This window comes from Erpetoichthys calabaricus, chromosome 9, assembly GCF_900747795.2.
Source record: "Erpetoichthys calabaricus chromosome 9, fErpCal1.3, whole genome shotgun sequence".
NCBI classification, from domain to species: domain Eukaryota; kingdom Metazoa; phylum Chordata; class Cladistia; order Polypteriformes; family Polypteridae; genus Erpetoichthys; species Erpetoichthys calabaricus.
Window position 1 is genome coordinate 107,757,970 of NC_041402.2, and position 23,679 is coordinate 107,781,648.

The 23,679-nt window shown below is 38.6% G+C and overlaps 1 protein-coding gene across 2 annotated transcripts in view; it reads left to right on the forward strand.

Annotated features, from left to right (window-relative positions):
- pdpr (pyruvate dehydrogenase phosphatase regulatory subunit) overlaps positions 1–23,679 on the forward strand; it is a 305,042-nt gene that overhangs the window by 36,582 nt on the left and 244,781 nt on the right. For both annotated transcript variants that reach the window (XM_051931537.1, XM_051931538.1), the window contains one exon: positions 7,397–7,667. In XM_051931537.1, coding sequence (XP_051787497.1) covers positions 7,397–7,667 — 271 coding nt within the window. The remainder of the gene's footprint in view (positions 1–7,396; positions 7,668–23,679) is intronic.

Sequence of the window (23,679 nt, forward strand, 5' to 3'; positions counted from 1 at the left end):
TCAAAGCAGTGAACATTCACATAAATTGTGATTATTTCCACCGTACAATTATTGCAATGCAAGCTGCATTTAGAGAAAGATTCAGTGAGTTCAGAAAGAAAAAAAACACTCTCTCCTTCCCTGGACATCGACCCATCCCTGCTGAACACATCCGCATTCACAGGAGTAAGTAAGCCCGATCTAGAAATTGAACTGGCCGCATAGCGGATAAAGATTTATGGGTGTCCAAGTTCAAATGCCTGACAGCGGATCTTGAAGAAGTCGCCCGTCAGAAGGCTACTCTCGCTAAAGAGCACAAATGGAGTGATATTGAAAACCTCCCCAAACCCGACAAACTTGTTTTCAATACATGGAGTGCCATTCCCGAAACATATATGAACATGAAAAAATATGCATTTGGAGTCCTGTCCATCTTTGGCTCAACATACTTATGTGAGCAAGTTTTCTCAAGCATGAACTTCATAAAGTCCAAATATCGCTCCCGCCTCACACATGAGCCTGCAGTCCTGTGTGAAGGTCAAAGTCACATCGTATAGCCCCGACATAGAACAACAACAACATTTATTTATATAGCACATTTTCATACAAAAAGTAGCTCAAAGTGCTAGAGATGATCTGCAGCGAACTTCAGAAACAGAAGTCACATTAAACAGGTGAGAACAATAGCATTTAATAGGCTAATATTTAAAAAAAAACAAAAAAAAAAAAACACATTTATTTCAGACCCGGAGCTGATGTCGGTTTTTTTGTATGTTCAGGTGCTTCAGTTGATTGCTGGCTGAGAGGGAAACCTGAAGAGGATGAGAGCACACTGAAATGGAATTTTATGTTTACTTTTTTAAAGCTGCTAAGCTACAGCTAAATGTTTTATTTATATTAAAGTGGGCTAGTTTTTATTTTAATTTTATACAGGTATAGGAAGGACTCAAATAGGCCTGCAGAGTTCAGTTAAATTTATTTCAAAGTAGGCCTACACATGCACACTGCACTTCTGTTTGTTGTATTCCGTGGTTGTAACATGTAAAATCTAAAAAAAGATTAAAACTTTTAAAAGTTTATAAGCTGTGTTATGTTTTGCGGCTCCAGACTATTTTTCTTTGGAGGAAGAGGGGGCAAAATGGCTCTTTTGATAGTGAAGGTTGCAGACCCCTGGTTTAGGAGAAGGCTACAAAAAGCTATCTCAGAGGTTTAAACTGTCAGTTTCAACTGTAAGGAATGTAATCAGGAAATGGAAGGCCACAGGCACAGTTGCTATTAAACCCAGATCTGTCAGGCCAAGAAAAATACAGGAGCGGCATATGTGCAGGATTGTGAGAATGGTTACAGACAACCCACAGATCACCTCCAAACACCTGCAAGAACTTCTTGCTGCAGATAGTGTATCTGTACACTGTTCTACAATTCAGCGCAATTTGCACAAAGAACATATGAATGGCAGGGTGATGAGAAAGAAGACCTTTCTGCACTCACGCCACAAACAGTCGCATGTTGTATGCAAATGCTCATTTAGACAAGCCAGATTCATTTTGGAACAAAGTGCTTTGGACTGATGAGGCAAAAATTGAGTTATTTGGTCATAACAAAAAGTGCTTTGCAAGGCAGAAGAAGAATACCACATTCCAAGAAAAACACCTGCTACCTACTGTCAAATTTGGTGGAGGTTCCATCATGCTGTGTGGCTAGTTCAGGGACTGGGGCACTGAAGCACTTTGAGCTACATAAGCACTTTGAGCTACATTATTTGTATGAAAATGTGCTATATAAATAAAAGTTGTTGGGGCCCTTGTTAAAGTCGAGGGTCGGATGAATTCAACCCAGTATCAACAAATTTTTCAGGATAATGTTCAAGCATCAGCCACAAAGTTGAAGTTATGCAGGGGTTGGATATTCCAACAAGACAATGACCCAAAACACAGTTCGAAATCTACAAAGGCATTCTTGCAGAGGGAGAAGTACAATGTTCTGGAATGGTCGTCACAGTCCCCTGACTTGAATATCATTGAAAACCTATGGGATGACTTGAAGCAGGCTGTTCATGCTCGGCAGCCATCAAATTTAACTGAACTGGAGAGATTTTGTATGGAAGAATGGTCAAAAATGCCTCCATCCAGAATCCAGACACTCGTCAAAGGCTATAGGAGGCATGTAGAGACCGTTATATTTGCAAAAGGAGGCTCAACTAAGTATTGATATATCTGTTGGGGTGCCTAAATTTATGCACCTGTCTAATTTTGTTATGATATTGCATTTTTTCTGTTAATCCTATAAACTTAATGTCACTGCTGAAATACTACTGTTTCCATAAGGCATGTCATATATTAAAAGGAAGTTGCTACTTTGAAAGCTCAGCCAATGATAGATAAAAATCCAAAGAATTAAGAGGGGTTCCCAAATTTTTTCATATGACGGTAAATGATTTGGTTTGCTATGTAAATAGCAAGCTGGCTAAATTTACAGATGATGCCAGGCTAGGTGGATTGGCAGATAATCTACATTTCTCTGAATTATTACAGTGGGACTTGGACAGCGTACAGGCTTGGGTAGGTTTGTGGCAGATGAAATTAAATGTAAGTAAATGTAAAGTATTTGTGAATTTCCCCTTGGGATTAATAAAGTATCTATCTATCTAGGAAATAATCATTTTAGGGTTGAATACACAATGGGAGATCTGAAACTTGAAAGTACAGTAATCCCTCGCTATATTGCACTTCGACTTTATCGCGGATTTTATATTTAAGCATATCTAAATATATAACGTGGATTTTTCGCTGCTCCGTGGGTTTCCGCGGACAATGGGTCGTTTTACTTCTGGTACGTGCTTCCTCAGTTGGTTTGGCCAGTTGATTTCATACAAGGGATGCTATTGGTGGATGGCTGAGAAGCTACCCAATCAGAGCATGCAGGTAAGTTCCTGTGTGCTGATTGGGTCAGCAACGGAGCGCCGAATTTGATTGCGCTGCGTTAACCAGGAAGTCTCGTCTCGCTCATTCAGCATCAACACCTTATGAGTAGTATTTAGGTGTCATAGTGGACTTCTCACTATCAACTGCCAGACATTGTTTGAAAGCCATTAAGGAGGCTAGTAAAAATGTTAAGTTATATAGAACTAGACATTAAGCCCGTTACAATAACGGGCGCTAGAACAGTAGTGTATAAACATTAGTAGGAGCAGTCTATATTAAATGGCTGTATATTTACTGGCTTGTATGTGGCTGTAATATGAGTCACTGTATTGTGTGCCTTTAATTTTCTCTCGCAGTAATACTGGTTTGTGTTTCCGTAAAATGCCTGTAATTTTCTCGAGTAATACTGGCTTTGATGTCCATAAAATGCGTTTAATTTTCTATCACAACAGTGGGCGATCAGCAGATTCTCCCCAGCAACTGATGTAATGTCGTGCCTGTTGCGTCTCTTCATCAAGTACTGTGCAGTTCCCTAGCAAGTATTTTAATCTGTGCTGGCGTGCAGCTGATTATTATATGTGTGGCGTCTCCCCGGCAACGGATTTTATGTGCGCGAAAATAAATCTACTTTTAAAAGTCATCCTATTGTAATATCATGAAAATGCGTATATTTAGGAAAACCCCTTCAACGACTGACAGTTTACAACAACAAACACTAATCCCACATCTTTGGAGAAGCTGGTCTCCGCTTCTCAGTACCCGATTGGATTTTTCATGCCTTATGTTTTAAGTCTTACCTCATTTACCGAAATCCGATTGGATCGGCCGTGCGATATTTTATAGGTCCCGCCCTCTCTGTCTTGTGTGACGTATCAGGCGGCCTTTGAAGCATCTGCTTTGAAGCGTTGCACTGTGCCCCTCGCGTGTGCACTTCACCAGAAGACAAGGACACTGGACACACACAGGGGTTTTATTAACACTAGAATTACCAGAGTCTACGAAAAAACTCGTAGATCCGGCCCACCTTAAAACCGTTCTCACCTCTCTTTTGTCTTCTAAATGTGCCGATTTGGAGGAGCAGCGAGCAGCCGGCTATTCCGTCCCCCACCGTCGCAGAACGTTCACTAAGTTTTTCCAGCTCATGGCTTGTTTGATTATCTGGGAGTGACTGAACTGCTGGAGTTTTAGAATAGAAATAATAGATCGCTATTTGGAATACATGCATTTCATGCGTGTTCCGTTTCTACAGTAATCTGTGTAAACACATTGCTAAAACAGAAACTTTTTCATATTTTAGTAATAAATGTTACAAAATGTAGAATGTGTAAAGCCCGAGTTCCTAAGATCAAATAAACACTTCCACAAAAGCTTCACACACCATATAACAGTTTCTGTGGCGTAGCACGCTAAGATTTGCTTCTCAGACCAAGTAGCTTTTCTCTGCCTCACAAACATGAGTTCAATTCCCCGCTGGGGATAAAGTGTTACTTCTTTTTTTTGTTTTTAACCTCAAACGGACATAAAATTTGTAAATTGGTATGCACTGTCAGTTAATGAGATCGTTATATTTTCATGTGGGATGCTCCTTTTAAAATATTTTTTTAACAATTGAGACTGCAATTAACATGAACAACTGTCCTTATAACTTATTTTTTTCAAGATCCATAACACACAGACAGACAGAGCACTGCGTAATACAGAGACAGACAGGCAGAGATATACAAACAAACAGGGAAGGCACATGTACTGAAAGAAAAAAAAATCAACATGTGCGTCGTTTCTGTAGCACTGAATGAGCTCACCCGCTCTAACGTCACCCCTCCCCCGATCTGGCTGTCTAAGTAACAGCGCAAGTACAGACGCAAACCAAGTGTAATCAAGAGTACTGGTTCGATCCCCACTCACTCCTATATTTGCCGTTTTCAGTAGTAAGCTGCTCTTTTTGTTAATATTATACAGTACACACATGCACTTGATTTGTGTCTGTACTTGCGCTGTTACTTAGAGAGTCAGATCGGGGGGAGGGGTGATGTTAGAGTGGGTGAGCTCATTCAGTGCTGCAGAAACAACGCACATGTTGATTTTTTTTTTCTTTCAGTACATGTGCCTTCCCTGTTTATTTGTATATCTCTGCCTGTCTGTCTCTGTATTACGCAGTGCTCTGTCTGTCTGTGTGTTATGGATCTTGAAAAAAATAAGTTATAAGGACGGTTTGCTGACTTGGAGCACCACTGCCTTATTGTGCCACAGAGACGCGAGTTCGATTCCCAGCTTTGAAGAAAGTGATTTTTTTTCCCTCAAACGGACATTGAATTTATAAATTGGCATGCACTGTAAATCGTTAACTTTAAAATGTCAATCGTGGTTATTTCTGTTGATTAATTCATGCTTTTTTACTTAGAGTCAGAACAGGAGCTTTTTCAGCTTATTCAGCTTCTGATCTGACTCAAACAGCGCCAGTATAACTTCACACCCAACCTGACGCTGTTCGTTTTCAAATAATATTGCATTACTTCGACGATGTTTTCTGATTGGTACTATTCGCGTCATAAAATGATTTCTTCAAAACGTCACATATATTTGTCTCTTTCTTTTTTAAAATGTGCGTTGTAGCACTCAGCAACTGGCCACCTGCATGTTCTTGCGCACACTAAATCAGACAGCGCTATATGCAATCATCAGATTCAAATGTTAAGTTATATAGCACAGAATGGAAATCAGCAGTTCTTAGCATTCCACCACGCAAGCTGTCATATCAACCGCCTACTGTAACTTGCTTTCTTTTTTCTTCGGTTATAGTCTTGAATAAAAGTGCACTTGTTTTGTTATACTTTTACATCAACATATGTTCCTGTGTTTGAGCTACATGGGCATGCTCAAAAAATACGCGTGTAATGCCACGAAAAGTGCATGCAGACACTTCAGTTCGCAAGCATTGGTACGACAATGCAGTCACAAGTACACTGCAGAGCTTTGGCGCGTCTTTATGTGAAAACAGCAGTGTCAGATGGGGAGTGTCTGATGATTGCATATAGCGCTGAAGTTACTGCTCTTTACTGTGCTTTCCTCTGCATGTCCTGGAGTACAAAAGAAACAGCATACAGCAACACGTGGGGACTGGCAATACTGGGGGAAAAAAACACGCGGTCGTATGTATCCTGATACACTGCAGAACTATAGCGCGTCTTTATGTAAAAACCGCAGTGTCAGGTTGGGGGCGGTAGGGATGGATCCTGAACGCGACTGAGACAATGAAAAGTGAATTTAAAAAAAATAAAGCTAACCTTTACAAATATCATAAATTACACCAGCTGTTACAGACTGAAATCAAATGTATCTTTTTATTCTAAAATAGTGAAAATAAGAACACTTCTCAAATGGGAGTTGTGCAGGATCGAACTCATGATCTTCTGATGCGCAGTCAGCGACTGATACTGTTACGCCACGGAAGCAGGGATAGCTAATTCATATCAATGTCTCACACTAAGGCGGGTTTTTTTGGCGGTGGCTTTTTTTTGTATCTTTTGTGAAAGTGTGTCTTTGATATTTGGACTTCAGGCTTCATACATTATATAGTTTATGCCTACATTTTGTCAATTGCTACTAGAAAATATAACACGTTTCTGTTTTAACAATGTGTTTACACAGATTACTGTAGAAATGCAACACATATGAAATGCGTGTGTTTCAAATAACAATCTTATTATTTCTACTCTAAAACTCCACTTCACTCCCAGATAATCAATCAAGGCAAGAGCTTACGTTCTAAGTCGTTGGGGGGATGGAATAGCCGGCTGCTGGCAGCTTGTCTTTATCAGTACATTTAGATGACAAAAGATGCTGGCGGAGAGGTGAGAGAGGTTTTAAGAAGCGATTTAAGGTGGGCCGGATATACGAGTTTTTTCGTAGGCTCTGGTAATTCTAGTGTTAAAGAGGATGATGTGTAGAGTACAAGTCCAGGAAGGTTATGCTCAAGGTTTATAACACAATGGTGAGTCCTCACCTGGAGTACTGTGTGTAGTCTTGGTTTTCCGAGCTATGAAAAAGAATAGCACCACTATAGTGATTCCAGGTCTATAGGGAATGAGTTATGAAGAAGGATTAAAAGAGCCGAGACTTTTTAGTTTAAGGAGAAAGAGGTTTGGTAGACAGCAGGAAGTGAGGAACTTTTTAAACTAGATTTGATGTTATTTTGGAAGAATTATGTATATAGAACTGGTAAGCTTTGCTGTCCAAATGGCTTTTTCTCATGTAGATTGTTCTAATGTTCTAAAAAGCAAAATTTACTTGACAAGGTTTTTTAAATTAAGCTAAATAATCTTAAATTTCTTGATAAGTCAATAAATCTTCCAATAGTGAAAATAAGACTTAATATAAAAATGTTTCACTTGTTTAAACCTTATTTTTTGCATTGGTGTATGATTTTATCAAGTAAAAGTAAAATTATTTATTTGGTTTCTGTTTTTAGTTATATACATTTCTTTATTTTTCAGGAAAGGCAATGCAAGGCTGTGCTTGGCATTGTAAGACCTTCAACTCTACAATGTTTCCTAAATTCCCATTTGATGTCAGAAGGTCTGTTGCTCAAAGAAGTGTGATGTTTAGCATTTCAAGGAGCTTCAGCTCTGAGGGAAAGAGCATATTAAGTCCTCTACCTAGCCAGGCCCGTGTTGTAATCTGTGGAGGAGGAATTATTGGTACCTCTGTTGCCTACCATCTTGCAAAGCTAGGCTGGAAAGATGTGGTTTTACTGGAACAAGGCCGGTAAGAGACTATTCTTTCTTTGAACAACCTACATATGTTTTATTGTACAGAGCTATGAAAAAGTGTAGAATATTTTTTTTTTTCGTCTTAGAGCCTTATTATTTGTATCTAACAGTTGCAGTATATGTGAAAGTCAATCCGTCATTTTCTAACCTGCTTAACACCAGAGCCTACGAAAAAACTTGTAGATCCGGCCCACCTTAAATCGCTTTTTAAATCCGTTCACACCTCTCCGCCAGCATCCTTTGTCCTCTAAATGTGCTGATAAAAGACAAGCTGCCAGCAGCCGGCTATTCCATCCCCCCACCGACTTAGAACGTGCGTGAACTTTTCCCAGCTCATGCCTTGATTGATTATCTGGGAGTGAAGTGGAGTTTTGGAGTGGAAATAATAGATCGTTATTTGGAACACACGCATTTCATGTGTGTTCCGTTTCTACAGTAATCTGTGTAAACACATAGTTAAAACAGAAACTTTTTCGTATTTTAGTAATAAATGTTACAAAATGTAGTAGGCATAAACTATAGAATGTGTAAAGCCTGAGTTCCAAAGATCAAATAAACACTTTCACAAAAGCTTCAAGAATGATACAACAGTTTCCATGGTGTAGCGCCCTAAGATTGCTTCTTAGAGCGCAGCAACTTTGCCGTGCCTCACAGACCTGAGTTCGAATCCCCATTGGGGTTAAAGTGGTACTTTTTTTTTTTTTCTTTTTAACCTCAAACGGACATAAAATTTATAAATTGGTATGCACTTTTAGTTAATGAGATTGTTATATTTTCATGTGGGATGGTCTTTTTAAAATATTTTTTTAACAATTGAGACTGCAATTAACAGGAACAACTGTCCTTATAACTTATTTTTAAGATCCATAACACACAGACAGCACTGCATAATAGAGAAACGGACAGGCAAAGATATATAAATAAACAGGGAAGGCACATGTACTGAAAGAAAAAAAGATCAACATGTGCGTTGTTCCTGCTGCACTGAATAAGCTCACACGCTCTAACATCACCCCTCCCCCATCTGACTCTCTAAGTAACAGCACAAGTACAGACGCAAACCAAGTGTAATCAAGAGTCACCGGTTCGTTCCCCACTCACTCCTGTATTTGCAGTTTTCAGTAGTAAGCTGCTCTTTTTGTTAATATTATACAGTACACACATGCACTTCGTTTGCGTCTGTACTTGTGCTGTTAGAGAGTTAGATGGGGGAGGGGTGATGTTAGAGCGCGTGAGCTTATTCAGTGCAGCAGGAACAACGCACATGTTGATCTTTTTTTCTTTCAGTACATGTGCCTTCCCTGTTTGTTTATATATCTCTGCCTGTCTGTCTCTCTATTACGCAGTGCTCTGTCTGTCTGTGTGTTATGGATCTTAAAATTAACAGTTATAGGGACAGTTGTTCATGTTAATTGCAGTCTCAAATGTTAAAATATTTTAAAAGGAGCATCCCACATGAAAATATAACGATCTCATTAACTAACATTGCATACCAATTTATAAATTTTATGTCCGTTTGAGGTTAAAAAGAAAAAAAAAAGCATCACTTTATCCCCAGCAGGGAATCGAACTCAGGTCTGTGAGGCACTGCAAAGTTGCTGCGCTCTAAGAGGCAAATCTTAGCGCGCTACGCCATGGAAACTGTTGTATCATTCTTGAAGCTTTTGTGACAGTGTTTATTTGATCTTTGGAACTCAGGCTTTACACATTCTATAGTTTATGCCTACTACATTTTGTAACATTTATTACTAAAATATGAAAAAGTTTCTGTTTTAACAATGTGTTTACACAGATTACTGTAGAAACGGAACACACATGAAATGCGTGTGTTCCAAATAACGATCTATTATTTCCACTCCAAAACTCCACTTCACTCCCAGGTAATCAATCAAGGCATGAGCTGGGAAAAGTTCGCTCACGTTCTAAGTCGGTGGGGGGATGGAATAGCCGGCTGTTGGCAGCTTGTCTTTTATCAGCACATTTAGAGGACAAAGGATGCTGGCAGAGAGGTGTGAACGGATTTAAGAAGCGATTTAAGGTGGGCCGGATCTACGAGTTTTTTCGTAGGCTCTGGTAATTCTAGTGTTAATCTTGTATAGGGTTATGAGGGTCTGCTGGAGCCAATCCCAGCTAGCATAGGGTACAAGGCAGGAACAAACCCTGGACAAGAGCGCCAGCCCATCACAGGGCGAACACATACAGTATAATATACACACACACACACACACACATAACCACCCACACCCCACAGTATAGGGCCAATTTAGGATCACCAATTCACCTAACCCTCATGGACTGGGAGGAAACCCAATCAGACACGGGGAGTACATGCAAACTCCTTGGATGGAGGACCTAGTACGAGAACCCTAGTCTTCTTAACTGAGAGGCAGCAGTGCTACCACTGTGCCACCTAGCTTCCTTAAATGCGAAAGGAAAGTTAAACTATCTCTGTTGTAAAAAAAAAAAAAAAAAAAAATCCTGGGAAGGAGATGAGACATGATCTTCTCGGAAGACAATTTGACGTCCCGCGAGAAACACATTAACGTCATGTGAGACAAGGCAGTGAGACAACATTGAAAACAAGTTCACGGACATCTAACCAGGCAGTTGTTGGAATGCTTTTGGCAGACAGACATGTGCTCCCAGCTCTTAAAACCATGACAAGCAGAACACGCAGCTTGCCAGCAGCAGCAGGAAGCCAGTAGATGATCCGACCGCTTCTTAGCGTGCGTTCAGTCCAACATGCCCACCCCCTTCACAACGTGAGCATCAGAGACGTGAAGCGGCAAAAAGACAGCTGCTGTAAAGGCTTTGAAATGATCGACGCAACGAGCGACAAAGAACACGCAACTCGCCAGCAGCAGCAGCAGAAAGACAGCAGATGATCCGATGGCATCTCCTTAGCGTGTGTTCAGCCGCCCCCCCTTCACAACACGAGCAGTGTTATATGTCCTGCAAGAAAAATTTAACCACGCTTGGGGCCGGAAATAAAGGAAGGACAAGTATTGTTTTTACAAAAGTTTTAAAATAAAAATGAAAATAATGCATTTGTAACAATTCTAATGAAAATAACAAAATCTTTAAATTGTATATTTGGTAAACCAAACCCGGGGGTGGGCGAGCGAAGCGAGCAGGGGACGGATCCCCCTAGTTTTATTTTAAAGATTTTTATCTATGAATATCCATACACAGTAATGTTTATGATATTAAGCACTCATTTGGTCTTTTTCTTTATTAATGCCTTTAATAATCATCAAAGGTTATTTCATTGGTCTAGAAAAATTACAATAAATTATCAAATATAACAGTTGAGCAGTACATTTATTAGGATATATCTGTACCAATATAGACAAACTTGGAATTATAATAATTTTTAATTATTATAGTGAAGTGGTGGGTGTACAGTCAGACTGAACAGCATGATTGATGGAAACCCTTAGATGAATGGACAGTAATTACATTGTTAGAGTATGATGGTTTTCAGTCTAGATTTGAATAATTAAGACAGATGAATTGGCCCAAATAAACATATATAAAGTGAAGTTCAGAGAGTAGGAGCCTCAAATATGAAGGAGGATTTTTTCAAAAGTGGTGAAACTTCGCTTTGATACCATCAGGAAGAACAATGTCCTCAAATTTCTTAAACATTTTTATGGTGTAAGCAGTGTAGAGAAATATTCTGGGTTGTTTTAACAAAAAGCTTTGTAAGTCAGCAAGATGTATTTTTTTAATAAATTTTAGTTCCAGAATTATGCCTTAAAAAGGTGTGTTATAATTTTGCAGTTAAACACAGATTCCAATAAACAAAACAATAAATATCAGAAATTTGAAATTACCAGCAATACAATCAATCCTATATGTCATGAAGTTAAGATTACATAAATTTACACCATGTTTTATACCCCACCCTCACTAAAACAAGAGAGATAATTTGTAATAGAAAGAGGCATATTCTGTTTTATATATATTTATTAAAACAGTAGGAGTTTAGCAGAGACACGGGCAGGAACTCAGCAGACTTATTTAGAGCAACATTAATGAATTCTTGCCAATGTCACATATCCATGCAAAGAAAATTAGATTTTTTTTATAGTTTTAGTTAATATGAGATATAATTTTTTCCATTGAGTTGTGCACTAGGATATTTCCAAATGAACAGGGTTTGTTCATTGCCTAATAATGTAGTGTATGAAATCAGGGTAATTTTATCACTTAATTGTCTTAATCCCTCCTGAAATAACTCCAAACACTTCTGAATTAAGAATTGCGGAGATCGTACATAATTGATAGATGTTTATTACAAGTAAAAATGATTTTAATTTTAGAAAATTCCAAAATATATGCCATAGGGAAGTCAGAGCTCCCTTGGCATTGTTCACTTTTAGAGTCCAATCTCTGATGTATTTGCGATAATTTTAATTTGGAAAAGTGTGTCTGGTGTACAGTTTTCTTCTGAATTACTGTATTTTTCTGCATAGATTGATGAGGAATGAATATTGTAAAATTATTGAATTCAACTTCATGCCTGAAATACTAATAGAAAGGTCATTTTCCCAATATTGTATAAGATGGTATAACAGTTAAGTCTTTAAGGGCTAATTATTTTTTTCTCTTTTTATCCCAGGGCTGAATATTTTTCCAAAAAAAGTCAGTTTCTTGAAAGCAAACAAAGCAATGGTTTTACACATAAATCAACATAATATACTTATTTATGACAATTGTCACTCTTGTTTTATATTCCATGAGCCTTTATGGCATGTAAACTCACATACTTATTACATACCCATTTGTCTCATCACTCATAAGCTGAAAGGTACTTACTGGAATAAGACAGCTTGAAATAGTTGAGTGGCTGGTAATCCATAGAGATCCATGAGTGCGCCATGTCATCTGATGAAGTCGAGTTGCCAGTTTGCCTCCCACAAATCTACATTTGTGTAGTCCTCTCTGGGCGAACGTTGCTTTGGGCACATCAGCTACACAAGTGTGTTCAGCACTACGATCAAATGAGGACTGATCAGCTGATGCAAATACCTGACTTTCATTTTCGATTTCCAGATCATTTGCATCAAAATTGGAGTTCGATAAGTGACCATGCAGTCTTCCCAGGTGAACGATGCCATAGGACCCCGTCAGCTGGTGACCGATCAGCTGATGCAGGTACCTTACTTTTGTTTTCGATCTACTGATCAGTTGCATCTAAATCGGAGTTCGATAAGTCAGTCTGATTCAGCAAGATTACTAAATGAATAAATAAAACACACAGTGCATTTTGCTTTGCACATTCGCTTTGCTCCCTCACCTGATGTCGAAGCCATTATAGACACTGTTCACTCTGCGCTACTTACACACTCTGGGATTTTACGTCAAGGGAGTCAACCCATAACATATAAACATTTAGAGCTTTTATTTCCCTCTGCCTCTAGATGTCGACTTTAGTCGTTACCTGCTCTCAACCCCGTTTTGACAAAAGTCGACATCCGCCCCAAAAGAGTTAAACAACATGACATTACTTGAAATAATGTAATGCAGGGAATAATGGTCATGTTCTCCTCCAACATTTTTAATAAATTTTTCAAAATGTTTATACACACTTGGTAGTAACAGAGTTATATTTTGTTACGGTTTAAAGGTAACAATTAATTGTGGCTCTCTCATCAACCAGTTTGTTTATATCTCCCTCTAATATAAAAAAATATAGACCTCTAAACCATATTCAACCACGCACACAGTAATGCCACCTCTCATTTGTGTGAATGCTTTTGACAGACAGTTTCTGCTCTATCAGAATAACTAGTGCAACATGAAACATAATTTACTTTCAAATTATTATGTTTTACCCTTTTATAATATGGTCAATTACTCGCCGTAATGTAAAATAGTTCTATTATGCATATGTAATAATTCCCATGAAAATAAAAATCAGTTTAAATTGTATATCTGCATTCCCATATGCGAGCTACAGAACTGCAAAGAGGCTAGCGTGTAGCGCAGGCACGGGAGTTGGTGAGCGAAGCGAGCAGGGGGCTAGTACTATGTTATTTTAGAACTACCTAGTGATACCTGTGTAAAATGTAGAGAAGATATTGAATATACACTGACAGTGAGCATGCAAGACTAAAATACAGTTCTGTCAAAGTGCAAGGCAGCAATCGTAATTGCTAATTTGCATTTTTTGCAGTAATTTTTTGCAAATATTCTCTTTATCCTATGTGTTACCAATGTCTGTTGGTGTTCCAGGCAGGGGAGTTTCAATTTGCCAGCAGCAACAACAAAGAATCATTCATAGTGCATAACAGTGAAAGCAAAATGCAAGACCTATAACTGTACACACTGTGTTTGGTGTACGTTTAATGTGTACTGTCCTTAAAGAAATATTTTTCCTACTCCAGAATGCCTTTTATAAATGAATGAGGGTTAACTGTGGGATGTGAACAATCAAGACATTCTAGAGTCTAACCCAGCAACATTGGGCATAATGGGCCAGAACATAAAAGGATGTGCACATACATATTCACACTGATTCATTACAGGCCCTATTTAAAGTCAGGCATCTTGGTGTGCTACATAATTTTTCTGTTGTAGTTTATGCTACACTAGCTGTTTTCTTAATCAGGTATATAAGAAGTACTTGTTACTAAGTACTTTTCTGTGTTAAGTATTTGTATTTTTTTTGCCAGGGGCTAGTATTATTACTTGATTGGAGCTCCTTTCTCTTGAACATAGTATGTACAATTGCACATGAATAAAACATTTTGCTGTATATCAATTACTGATTGACCTACTGACTGACTTGGCTTTTGTTGATGGCCATTGTAAAACTCAGTTTTATAGGAAAGTGTATTATTTTTAATTAAAACTGATAATTAGTAGGAATAATGTGAATTTTGAGTATATATTCTTGCTATTATAGGTTTAAAATTTTCATTTTTTACATTGTTCGTTCAAGTGTTTCTTTTAGTATGTTTCATCAGTTTTATGCTCAAATTTTTATTTTTATTTGTTTAGTTCCCATACTCAAATGCAGACAATAAAGTTCTAACATTAAGTCATGTTTTTTTTTTAACTTATTACAAATGACTGTAAAATTTACAGGTTGAATATTGTGGAGCCCCATGCAGTGAGTTGAATGTTTTTGATTTTGTGGTTGTTTTGTCTACTGGATGAAGTGGAAGAAAATTCTTGCTGGTAATATGTTTTGGAGGCTCCTTATACGAACTTTTGTGGCAGGGCAGGAAAGGATTAAAGTCCAGAGACAAGAATGTGAATAATAAACCATTTTGGATAGCAGTAGTAAGTACAGAGGGGACGTTTGTTAGAAGTGCCGGTTCACTGTGGGCCAAAAGGAGTAAATGTCAGAACTGTGTTTGGCTTCCTCCCTGCAAATGTATTGTACTGACATTTTTCATGTGTACAGGAAAGAAGTCGTAGCAGTCACAAATGTAAAAATTTTTAGGTTTTTATGAAGGAGTGAGGTTCAAACCAGGAGAGAAGCAAAGACTGTACAGAAGAGAACAAGTAAAAATAAATAATATTGTGCACTAGGTAATCTGTTGAGCCCTCGTCTCTTGAATTTGTGGGTTTTACTAGTGCTTAAATGTTTTTTTCTACCAAAGCAACACCTTTGTTCACTCAGCAGCCACAGTGGCTGGTATGCAATTGAAAGCTGTGGCATGGTGGCTAAGCATGTCTGTCTTGACTTAACTTTTCTTCACTCATGGATTATTTTTGATACAGTATATCACCCAGTCACTTTTTCCTGTGCAGATCACCTTGTCTACTTTCCTTGGTGCAAGTCCCATTTATCTTTGTGATTACACCCACAGGTTGTTCAGTGGTGCTCTTGTGCTGATGTTGTTCATTTGCATGAACTGCAAGTCCTATTTCACCACGCAGACATTTTTCAGGGTTGAACAAAAAAAAGGACATGGTGCCTAAGAATAGGCAGTAAATAAATTCCTGGAAGGCAGGCTCTATTGTTGGCATGGAGCTGGACAGTTTAACATCTGTGGCAGAGCGAAGGGCGCTCAGCAGGCTCCTATCAATTATGGAGAATCCACTGCATCCACTAAATAATGTCATCTCCAGACAGAAGAGCAGCTTCAGCGACAGACTGCTGTCACTGTCCTGCTCCACAGACAGATTGAGGAGATCGTTCCTCCCCCAAACTATGCGACTCTTTAATTCCACCAGGGGTGGTAAACGTTAATATTTAACATTATACATAGTTATTGTCTGTTTTTTTCACCTGTATTATTATCATTCTTTAATTTAATATTATTTAATGTATCAGTATGCTGCTGCTGAAGAATGTGAATTTCCCATTGGGATTAATAAAGTATCTACCTACCTACCTACCTACCTACCTACCTACCTACCTACCTACCTACCTACCGAATACATTGATTGGCATCTTTAAGTCTGCATAGTGTGAATGAAAATGAGTGTACAGTATACCACTGTGCTGGTTTTTACTTTGTCCTTGATGCTACTCCCTATGTAATTTGCAAGTTTGGAAGATTGCTTGATTAATTTATGAATCTGTTAGAAAATATAAACATGTTAAAAATAAATCAGAATTTTAATTATAAAGCTTGCTTCCACCTTTTAAGCCTTGCTGTATACTTGTGAAAACACTCGAAAGCAAAATGATGTTAATTGCCATACACAAAAAAGCTAAACACAAAAATAACCTACAGAATTTATGCAGACATATAGTATCCATTCATCCATAAACCATCCTGCCTATTTTTTATCTGTTTGAGGTTCTGTGGCACCAAAGTCAGTCTTGACAGCATTGATTACAAGGTAGGACCCAACCTCAACTTAAGTGTCAGACACATTTTCACATGCATTCACTTTCCCTCTATGGATTTTTTAGTTAATACATAATAATCTTTTACAATTTATTACAAGAGTGTGTGTGTGTATATGTATATGTATGTGTGTATATGTATATATATATATATATATATATATATATATATATATATATATATATATATATATATATATATATATATGAAGCCATAACATAATAAATTATTTAATACAAGGGAAAGTACTGATTGAAACTCAAGGGTTTACTAAATGCAACTTAAAGCTGAATATTTTTCCAAGGTTCGAATGAGGTAAATGAGTAATGAACACCTCCCCAAGAAATTGGGGATAAACTGATGGGAAAGCCCAAACACTCTTGGATGAAGTAGTGATAAGATCAATAGAACGATTCACAAACCCTTCTCCTAAGGAAGCAGCGTTCAGAATGTTAGGAGAATTGACATGAGTCAGAAATCACTTGTGGCTTTATCATCTTATCCATTTTAACTATAGTTCTGCATATTAAGAGTCAGATGACATGATGTATTATATGTGGTAATGGTAATAGAAAAGTATAAAAGATGACGAAATGTTAAACTGAATGCTAACTCCATGGACTGAGACATTTGTGCATATCTTTGTGCAAGTAAAGAAATGTTCTGCATTCTCATCTGGACTCCATGACTGTCTTCTTTGAAGATGGAGGGAAGTTTTTTCAACGACACCTCCAATTTAGTAATTTTATTACACACAGCAGCCGGAAGAAGAAGATTAAACACACATTGGGAAGAACATGCAAATTAGTGCTTGAACAAGTCTCCAAGATGGGTCTTGAACTCAAGTTTCTGTTGCCAGCCCTTAAACCAATCATGGTGTCTTTATATAGCATTATATAATTCAATGTATTTCGTGTCTTTCTTTTGAATCCCAAGCCTAGTCTCTAGCTCTCCCTTCAAAGTCAAAGTTTCAATTTCAAAGTCAGAGTTTCAGTTTCACTACCTGAAGACAGATTCACCTCGTCATCACTGCTGAGAGGCGTTTCTTATGAGACGGCTAGGAGAATACTCGTCTACACTCTGCACTAATGCTGTTTTCACTTTTACAGTCCGAGTAATCCTCAGGTCTTATATGAGTTGAGTCTATAACATTGCCCGAGTGACACTCAGGAGTAACGCTTTTAGCACTGTTGTTAAGCCTGAGTGATGCTTAGGTCTAACGCTAAGGAGGTTAACCAGGGTAAAGAAAATAAGAAACAAAACAATATAAATACTGATATGTTCTGGTCAGTAACACTGAATGAGAAGTACAGCTCACTAGATGTGCTAGTGTATATTTTAAGGAGTCTTAATCTTGGATCAAGGCGATGATTGTTGATTAATTTCATTACCCTAGAGTAACAACTATGTATGAGTCTGCTGGTGAAGCATCAAGTGATATGCTTTCCATTGGTCTCTCTTCTCATTAATTACCTGTTTTGTGTCCAGGTTTTTAAAGTTTGTATGTTTGCTGCCCAGTAATAAAACTAAAAGTTAGGTAGAGCCATGCCACCTTCTGCCTTGGGTCTTTGTAGGGTCGCTCTTTGAATACGTGGATGTTTTAAGTTCCAAATAAATGAGGTTATGGTTGAATCTAATTGCCTAAAAAATGATTTATTGATGTATATTGGAATGTTTTGAAATAAAAAGAGAAGCTTAGGAAGGATATTCATCTTAACAGCGTTAATTCTTCCAGCTAGAGTGAGATGAAGGGTTGACCATCTATGTAAGTCTTGCTTAATTTTCTTCATACAGATGGCGAAATTTTGTTGATAAAAAGCTTTATGTTAACTTGTGATATTTATCCCTAGGTATTAAAACTGATCTGCAATAATAAAAGGGAAGGTGTCCAATCTAATATTGTATGCTTGAGAATTCACTGGAAAGAGCACACTTTTATTCAAATTAATTCTGAGACCAGAGATCTTTTGAAATTCTGTAAGTGCTGTTAAGACTGCAGGCACAGTTTTTTGTGCAAATACTTTTAAACTTACACTTTTACTGTAAAACTTCAGTAAAAACTATTTTTTAATAAAATGTTTGTCAATATCGCATTGAATTTTGATTCTGTGTTTGGACTTTCATCGTGACAACGCAACATATAACTGCCCATGAGTGAATTTCGTTTCTTTCTCTCTATTAACACTAGAATTACCAGAGCCTACGAAAAAACTTGTAGATCTGCCCCACCTTAAATCCGTTCGCTTAGCATCTTTTGTCCTGTAAATGTGCCGATTAAGACGAGCAGCAAGCAGCCTGCTATTCCATCCCCCACCGCTGCAGACCGTGCACAAACTTCTCCCAGCTCATGCCTTGATTATCTGTGAGCCATAAACAGGAACCAATTGCAACAGGTACACACATCGTAAATGTAGGAAGGACAGGTCCTTGCGTGTGTTTGAACTGTTAACATTTGAATATGATGATTGCATATAGCGCTGAACTGACCTCTCTGTACTATTGTTGCCTTTGCATGTCCTGGAGTACCAAAGAAACAGCAACATGTGGGGACTAGCAAGATCGGGGGGGAAAAAAAACACGCGGTGTTATGCAAATGAATATGAATAATATGAATAATGTTGCATCCATGCCACAATGTTTTCTGAAATGTACTATACAGGTCATAAAATGAATAATTCCAAATATCATATATACCTATGTGTATGTTTTTTTTTTTTTTTTTTTGACATCACAGACCATAAGGTTCATTCTAATTCGGCGTGAGCAGGAACACTCAATAAAACTGAATAAAAAAAAAAAAATCAAGTGACGGTGAGATACGAAGAAGGCAGATTCACCCATGTTTGTGTGTCAGCTTTTATCCCTCCAGATCAGAGAATGTCCAGTTCCATTGCCTCAAAACACCACTCACATCTATAGTTACTCCCAGTTTCAAGTAAAAACTAACAGCGTCAGATCCCTAGGGTTGTAGTATGTATCACAATCGTGAGTGAGAGAATAAAAGTGAAAAAAAACTGGTAACTTTCACAAGTCCTATAAATGTACACCGTCTGTTACAGACGTAAACCAGACGTATGTGTGTACTGTTTAATATTAACAATAAGAGCCTCTCACTACTGAAAACGGCAAATACAGGAGGCAGATGGGATCGAACCGGGGACTGTTGATTACAAAGTCAGCAAATCTTACCGCTACGCCACGGAAGCTGTTGTATCGTCCTTGAGCCTTTTGTGAAAGTGTTTATTTGATCTTTGGACTTAGGCTTCACACATTATATAGTGTATGCCAACATTTTGTCAATTACTACTAAAATATGACAAACATTTCTGTTTTAACAATGCGTTTACACAGATTATTGTAGAAACGGAACACACATGAAATGCATGTGTTCCAAATAACAATCTATTATTTCCACTCTAAAACTCCAGCAATTGACTGATAATCAATCAAGGCATGAGCTGGGAGAAGTTTGTGCACGGTCTGTGGCGGTGGGGGATGGAATAGCAGGCTGCTTGTCTTAATCGGCACATTTACAGGACAAAAGATGCCGAGGGAGAGGTGCGAACGGATTTAAGGTGGGCCGGATCTACGCGTTTTTTCGTTGACTCTTGTAATTCTAGTGTTAAATAAAACAACTTTTTCGAATGTTTAGCTCTGATATTTGTTAATTGTCTTTGCAAACGCTATTCTAACGGGGAAACTGTTAACATTTTAATACGAATGGCATATCAAGATCTCCTTTGTTGTGTAGTGTTATCCACGGAAGATGTACTACATTACCTTTCTTGGATACATCCTTCCTTCTATAGTAATTCGTGCAGTGGAAGACCGGACGGTGTTAACGGTTGTAGATATTCTTCTGGATATTGTAAGTTGATGTTTTCATCTTCTGCACGATCACCACCAACTGTTTCTGCATAGTCTATTCATACGCATTTAACTAATTTACTGTGTAACCGATCGACATTTTTGCCATTAATTAATTTGACTTCATCATTTCTCGGTGCTAGGATTGCCCGTTTACTCATTTTTTTCTGTTGATAACCCTTCGTGATGATATTCTTTAATAAGATTTGGACATAATTTGTCTTTCTTTCACACAAATGAGAGGTGAGATTACCGTGTGCATGGTTGAATATGGTTGAGACCAGGGCATGATTTGAAAAAAAATCTCATGGCCAAAGTCTCATCTCGCGGGACTTGGAAAAAAATCTTCTGAATAGTCTTGTCTCATCACAGGATTTTTCAATATGTATAATAGAGAGATTTGTCAGGCTTGGTTGAGATGTTTTGCAAGAAAGTACAACGGACCTTGGTTGGAAACAGTTACTCATCAACAGTAATATATTGCCCTTGGTTGTAACTCAAAACACAGTTCTCAAGAGAACTTTTCCAGATGTCAGAGATTGCAAGAAATCAGTTGTTTTTCACACATTCTGCATGTTTGTTGTCAAAACGCAATTGCCGCACGATAGTCTGATAGCGGTCACAGGGCATTGCATCTTTGATTGCCGGTACAATGGATAGTTCTGAACATGCATCAACCACACCACCAACTGTAGTCATTCCTGCTTTTATGAAAGGAATAGAGAAAAACAGCATCAACTCAGAGAGGCAGAGGCAAGTTCATTGTACCACATGAACATGACTTAGAGAATAAAACTGAAGTTTTTTAAAAAAAAAAAAAGCACTGACTTTTACAAGTAGCAAAAATGTATACGGGGTTTTACAGACTCAAATCAAATGTGTGTTTTTATTATATAATAGTAGTAATAGCAACTCATTACTCAAAACGGTAAATGCGGGTAGGACCCGGGATTGAACACAAAACCTCTTGATTATGAAGCAGCTGTTCTTGCCTCTACACCAGCCCAGTGAACAATGTTTAGGTTGATTTGATATCGATTTGATATTTGGACTTTGGTTTTTACACATTGACATCAACATGTAAATTGAATAATTTCTTTTTTTTCCAGTTATATTCTTGAATAGTCCTGGGAGGTATACAGGTTCATACCAAAAAACGTTTTTTATTTTTATTATGATACGGATTTTTCTTATACCGCAACACCGGTTTAAATAGCCTAAACAATGTTCGGAGCGTGGAGCAGCAGGATACTGTTTAAGAGGGGACATTTTTCACTGCTACACTGCTAAACTTGCATGCAACGGAGTACATACGTTAGTGGAGGTATTGAGCAGTGAAAATGGACAGAGAACATTCTGAAACTGAAGCTGTAGCAGATGAAGAACTTTTACCGAAAAAAGGAGCCGTGTCTGTTGTCTGGAGATACTTTGCTTTTAAAAGGTCGGATGTTGACCAAACAACTATTGACTGCAAATGCTGTTGAGCTAAAGTTGTCGCCGGAGGCAGCAATACAAGCAGTTTGCTGCACCACCTTAGCTGCAAAATAGGCTTTGGAGTACCAGTGCTTTGGACACAGGCTTCACATGGCCATAGGTATGTAATAGTTACTAAAATACAGTGTTCTCCCCAGAAAGTTTTCCAGCCAGGTGGCATGAAAAAGTAGCCGAGTGGGGCGGGACAGGGAAATTTGGTGGTGGGGAAAATTAAATGTGCACTATTTTTATTAGTTAATTATTATTATTTTCCAATGCTCAGTATGACTTCCTTTTTTAAGGTTTGACACTTGTGCCAGAATACTTTTATTAAATTTAAGAAGTTTCCAATTCAGGATCCTGCAACCATAACAAAAATTTTAAATAACAATTGTTATGACATAAACTAAGAGGCGCAAGTGAAAACATTAGGTTTCCCATACTTTATCCATTGCCAACTTGCACATGCAGAAGGTGTCTTCATTTAAATATATACTTTTCTTCTAAGAAGCCCAGGTGTCTGCAGCTTTCCCATAATCAAAGTCCCCAGGATCTGGGCCCTCCAAGGAGATTAGCATGAGATCATTTAGCGTGCTTTGATTCATGCGATTTCTCTAACATGTCTTAATCCTTTTAAGGGCAGAAAACCCCCTTTCACATTCAGCTGTGCTCACTGGGATCACTAGCCCAACATAAGCTAGTTTGGCTAAATTTGGAAATGACTCTTTGAGCTCTGATGTCGTTGCCATTTTTAGTAAAATCTGTTTTGGACTGAAGTCTTTGTATGATTTGACTTCTGATCATTTTTGATGCAACTGCCGATTCTTGCCTACTACTTTCAAATTTTTAAATTGGAGGGTTACCATTTTTGGAGTAATGATCGAAAAGAATTTCAGCAGACTCACTTGAATCTTGAGTTTCTGCATTGAAAACTTTTGAAAAGCTGGAAATAATTGGCATGTCAGGGAATCTTGCATCTAGGTGCTTGACAACTGTCTCTAGGTATTTATCATATATTGCAGTTTTGAATGACATTACATCACTCTGTGTATAAACAGTGCAGAGATCTGACCATTCTTTTGCCAGACAATGATGAAGGCTTTGAAAATATCTCAGAGGACTGTCTTTCAACTCCATGATGGACAATTTTGTGGTGAGCGAAATTGGCATCTTGCCTTTGCCAAGCCTTAGATAAGTTGGCCTCCTTTAACCGCCACCTTATCGTGGTGGAGGGGTTTGCGTGTCCCAATGATCCTAGGAGCTCTGTTGTCCGGGGCTTTATGCCCCTGGTAGGGCCACCCAAGGCAAACTGGTCCGAGGTGAGGGATGAGACAAAGAACGGTTCAAACCTTCTATGATGAATGAAAACTTTGGACGGCATTTTCCCTTGCCTGGACGCGGGTCACCAGGGCCCCCCTCTGGAGCCAGGCCTGGAGGTGGGGCTCGATGGCGAGCGCCTGGTGGCCGGGCCTGCACCCATGGGGCTTGGCCGGGCACAGCCCGAAGAGGCAACGTGGGTCCCCCTTCCCATGGGCTCACCACCTATGAGAGGGGCCAAGGAGGTCGGGTGCAGTGTGAGTTGGGTGGTGGCTGAAGGCGGGGACCTTGGCGGTCCGATCCTCGGCTACAGAAGCTGGCTCTTGGGACGTGGAATGTCACCTCTCTGAAGGGGAAGGAGCCTGAGCTAGTGCGCGAGGTTGAGAGGTTCCAGCTAGATATAGTCGGACTCACCTCGACGCACAGCTTGGAGTCTGGAACCAATCTCCTTGAGAGGGGCTGGACTCTCTACCACTCTGGAGTTGCCCCCGGTGAGAGGTGCCGAGCGGGTGTGGGTATACTTACTGCCCCCCG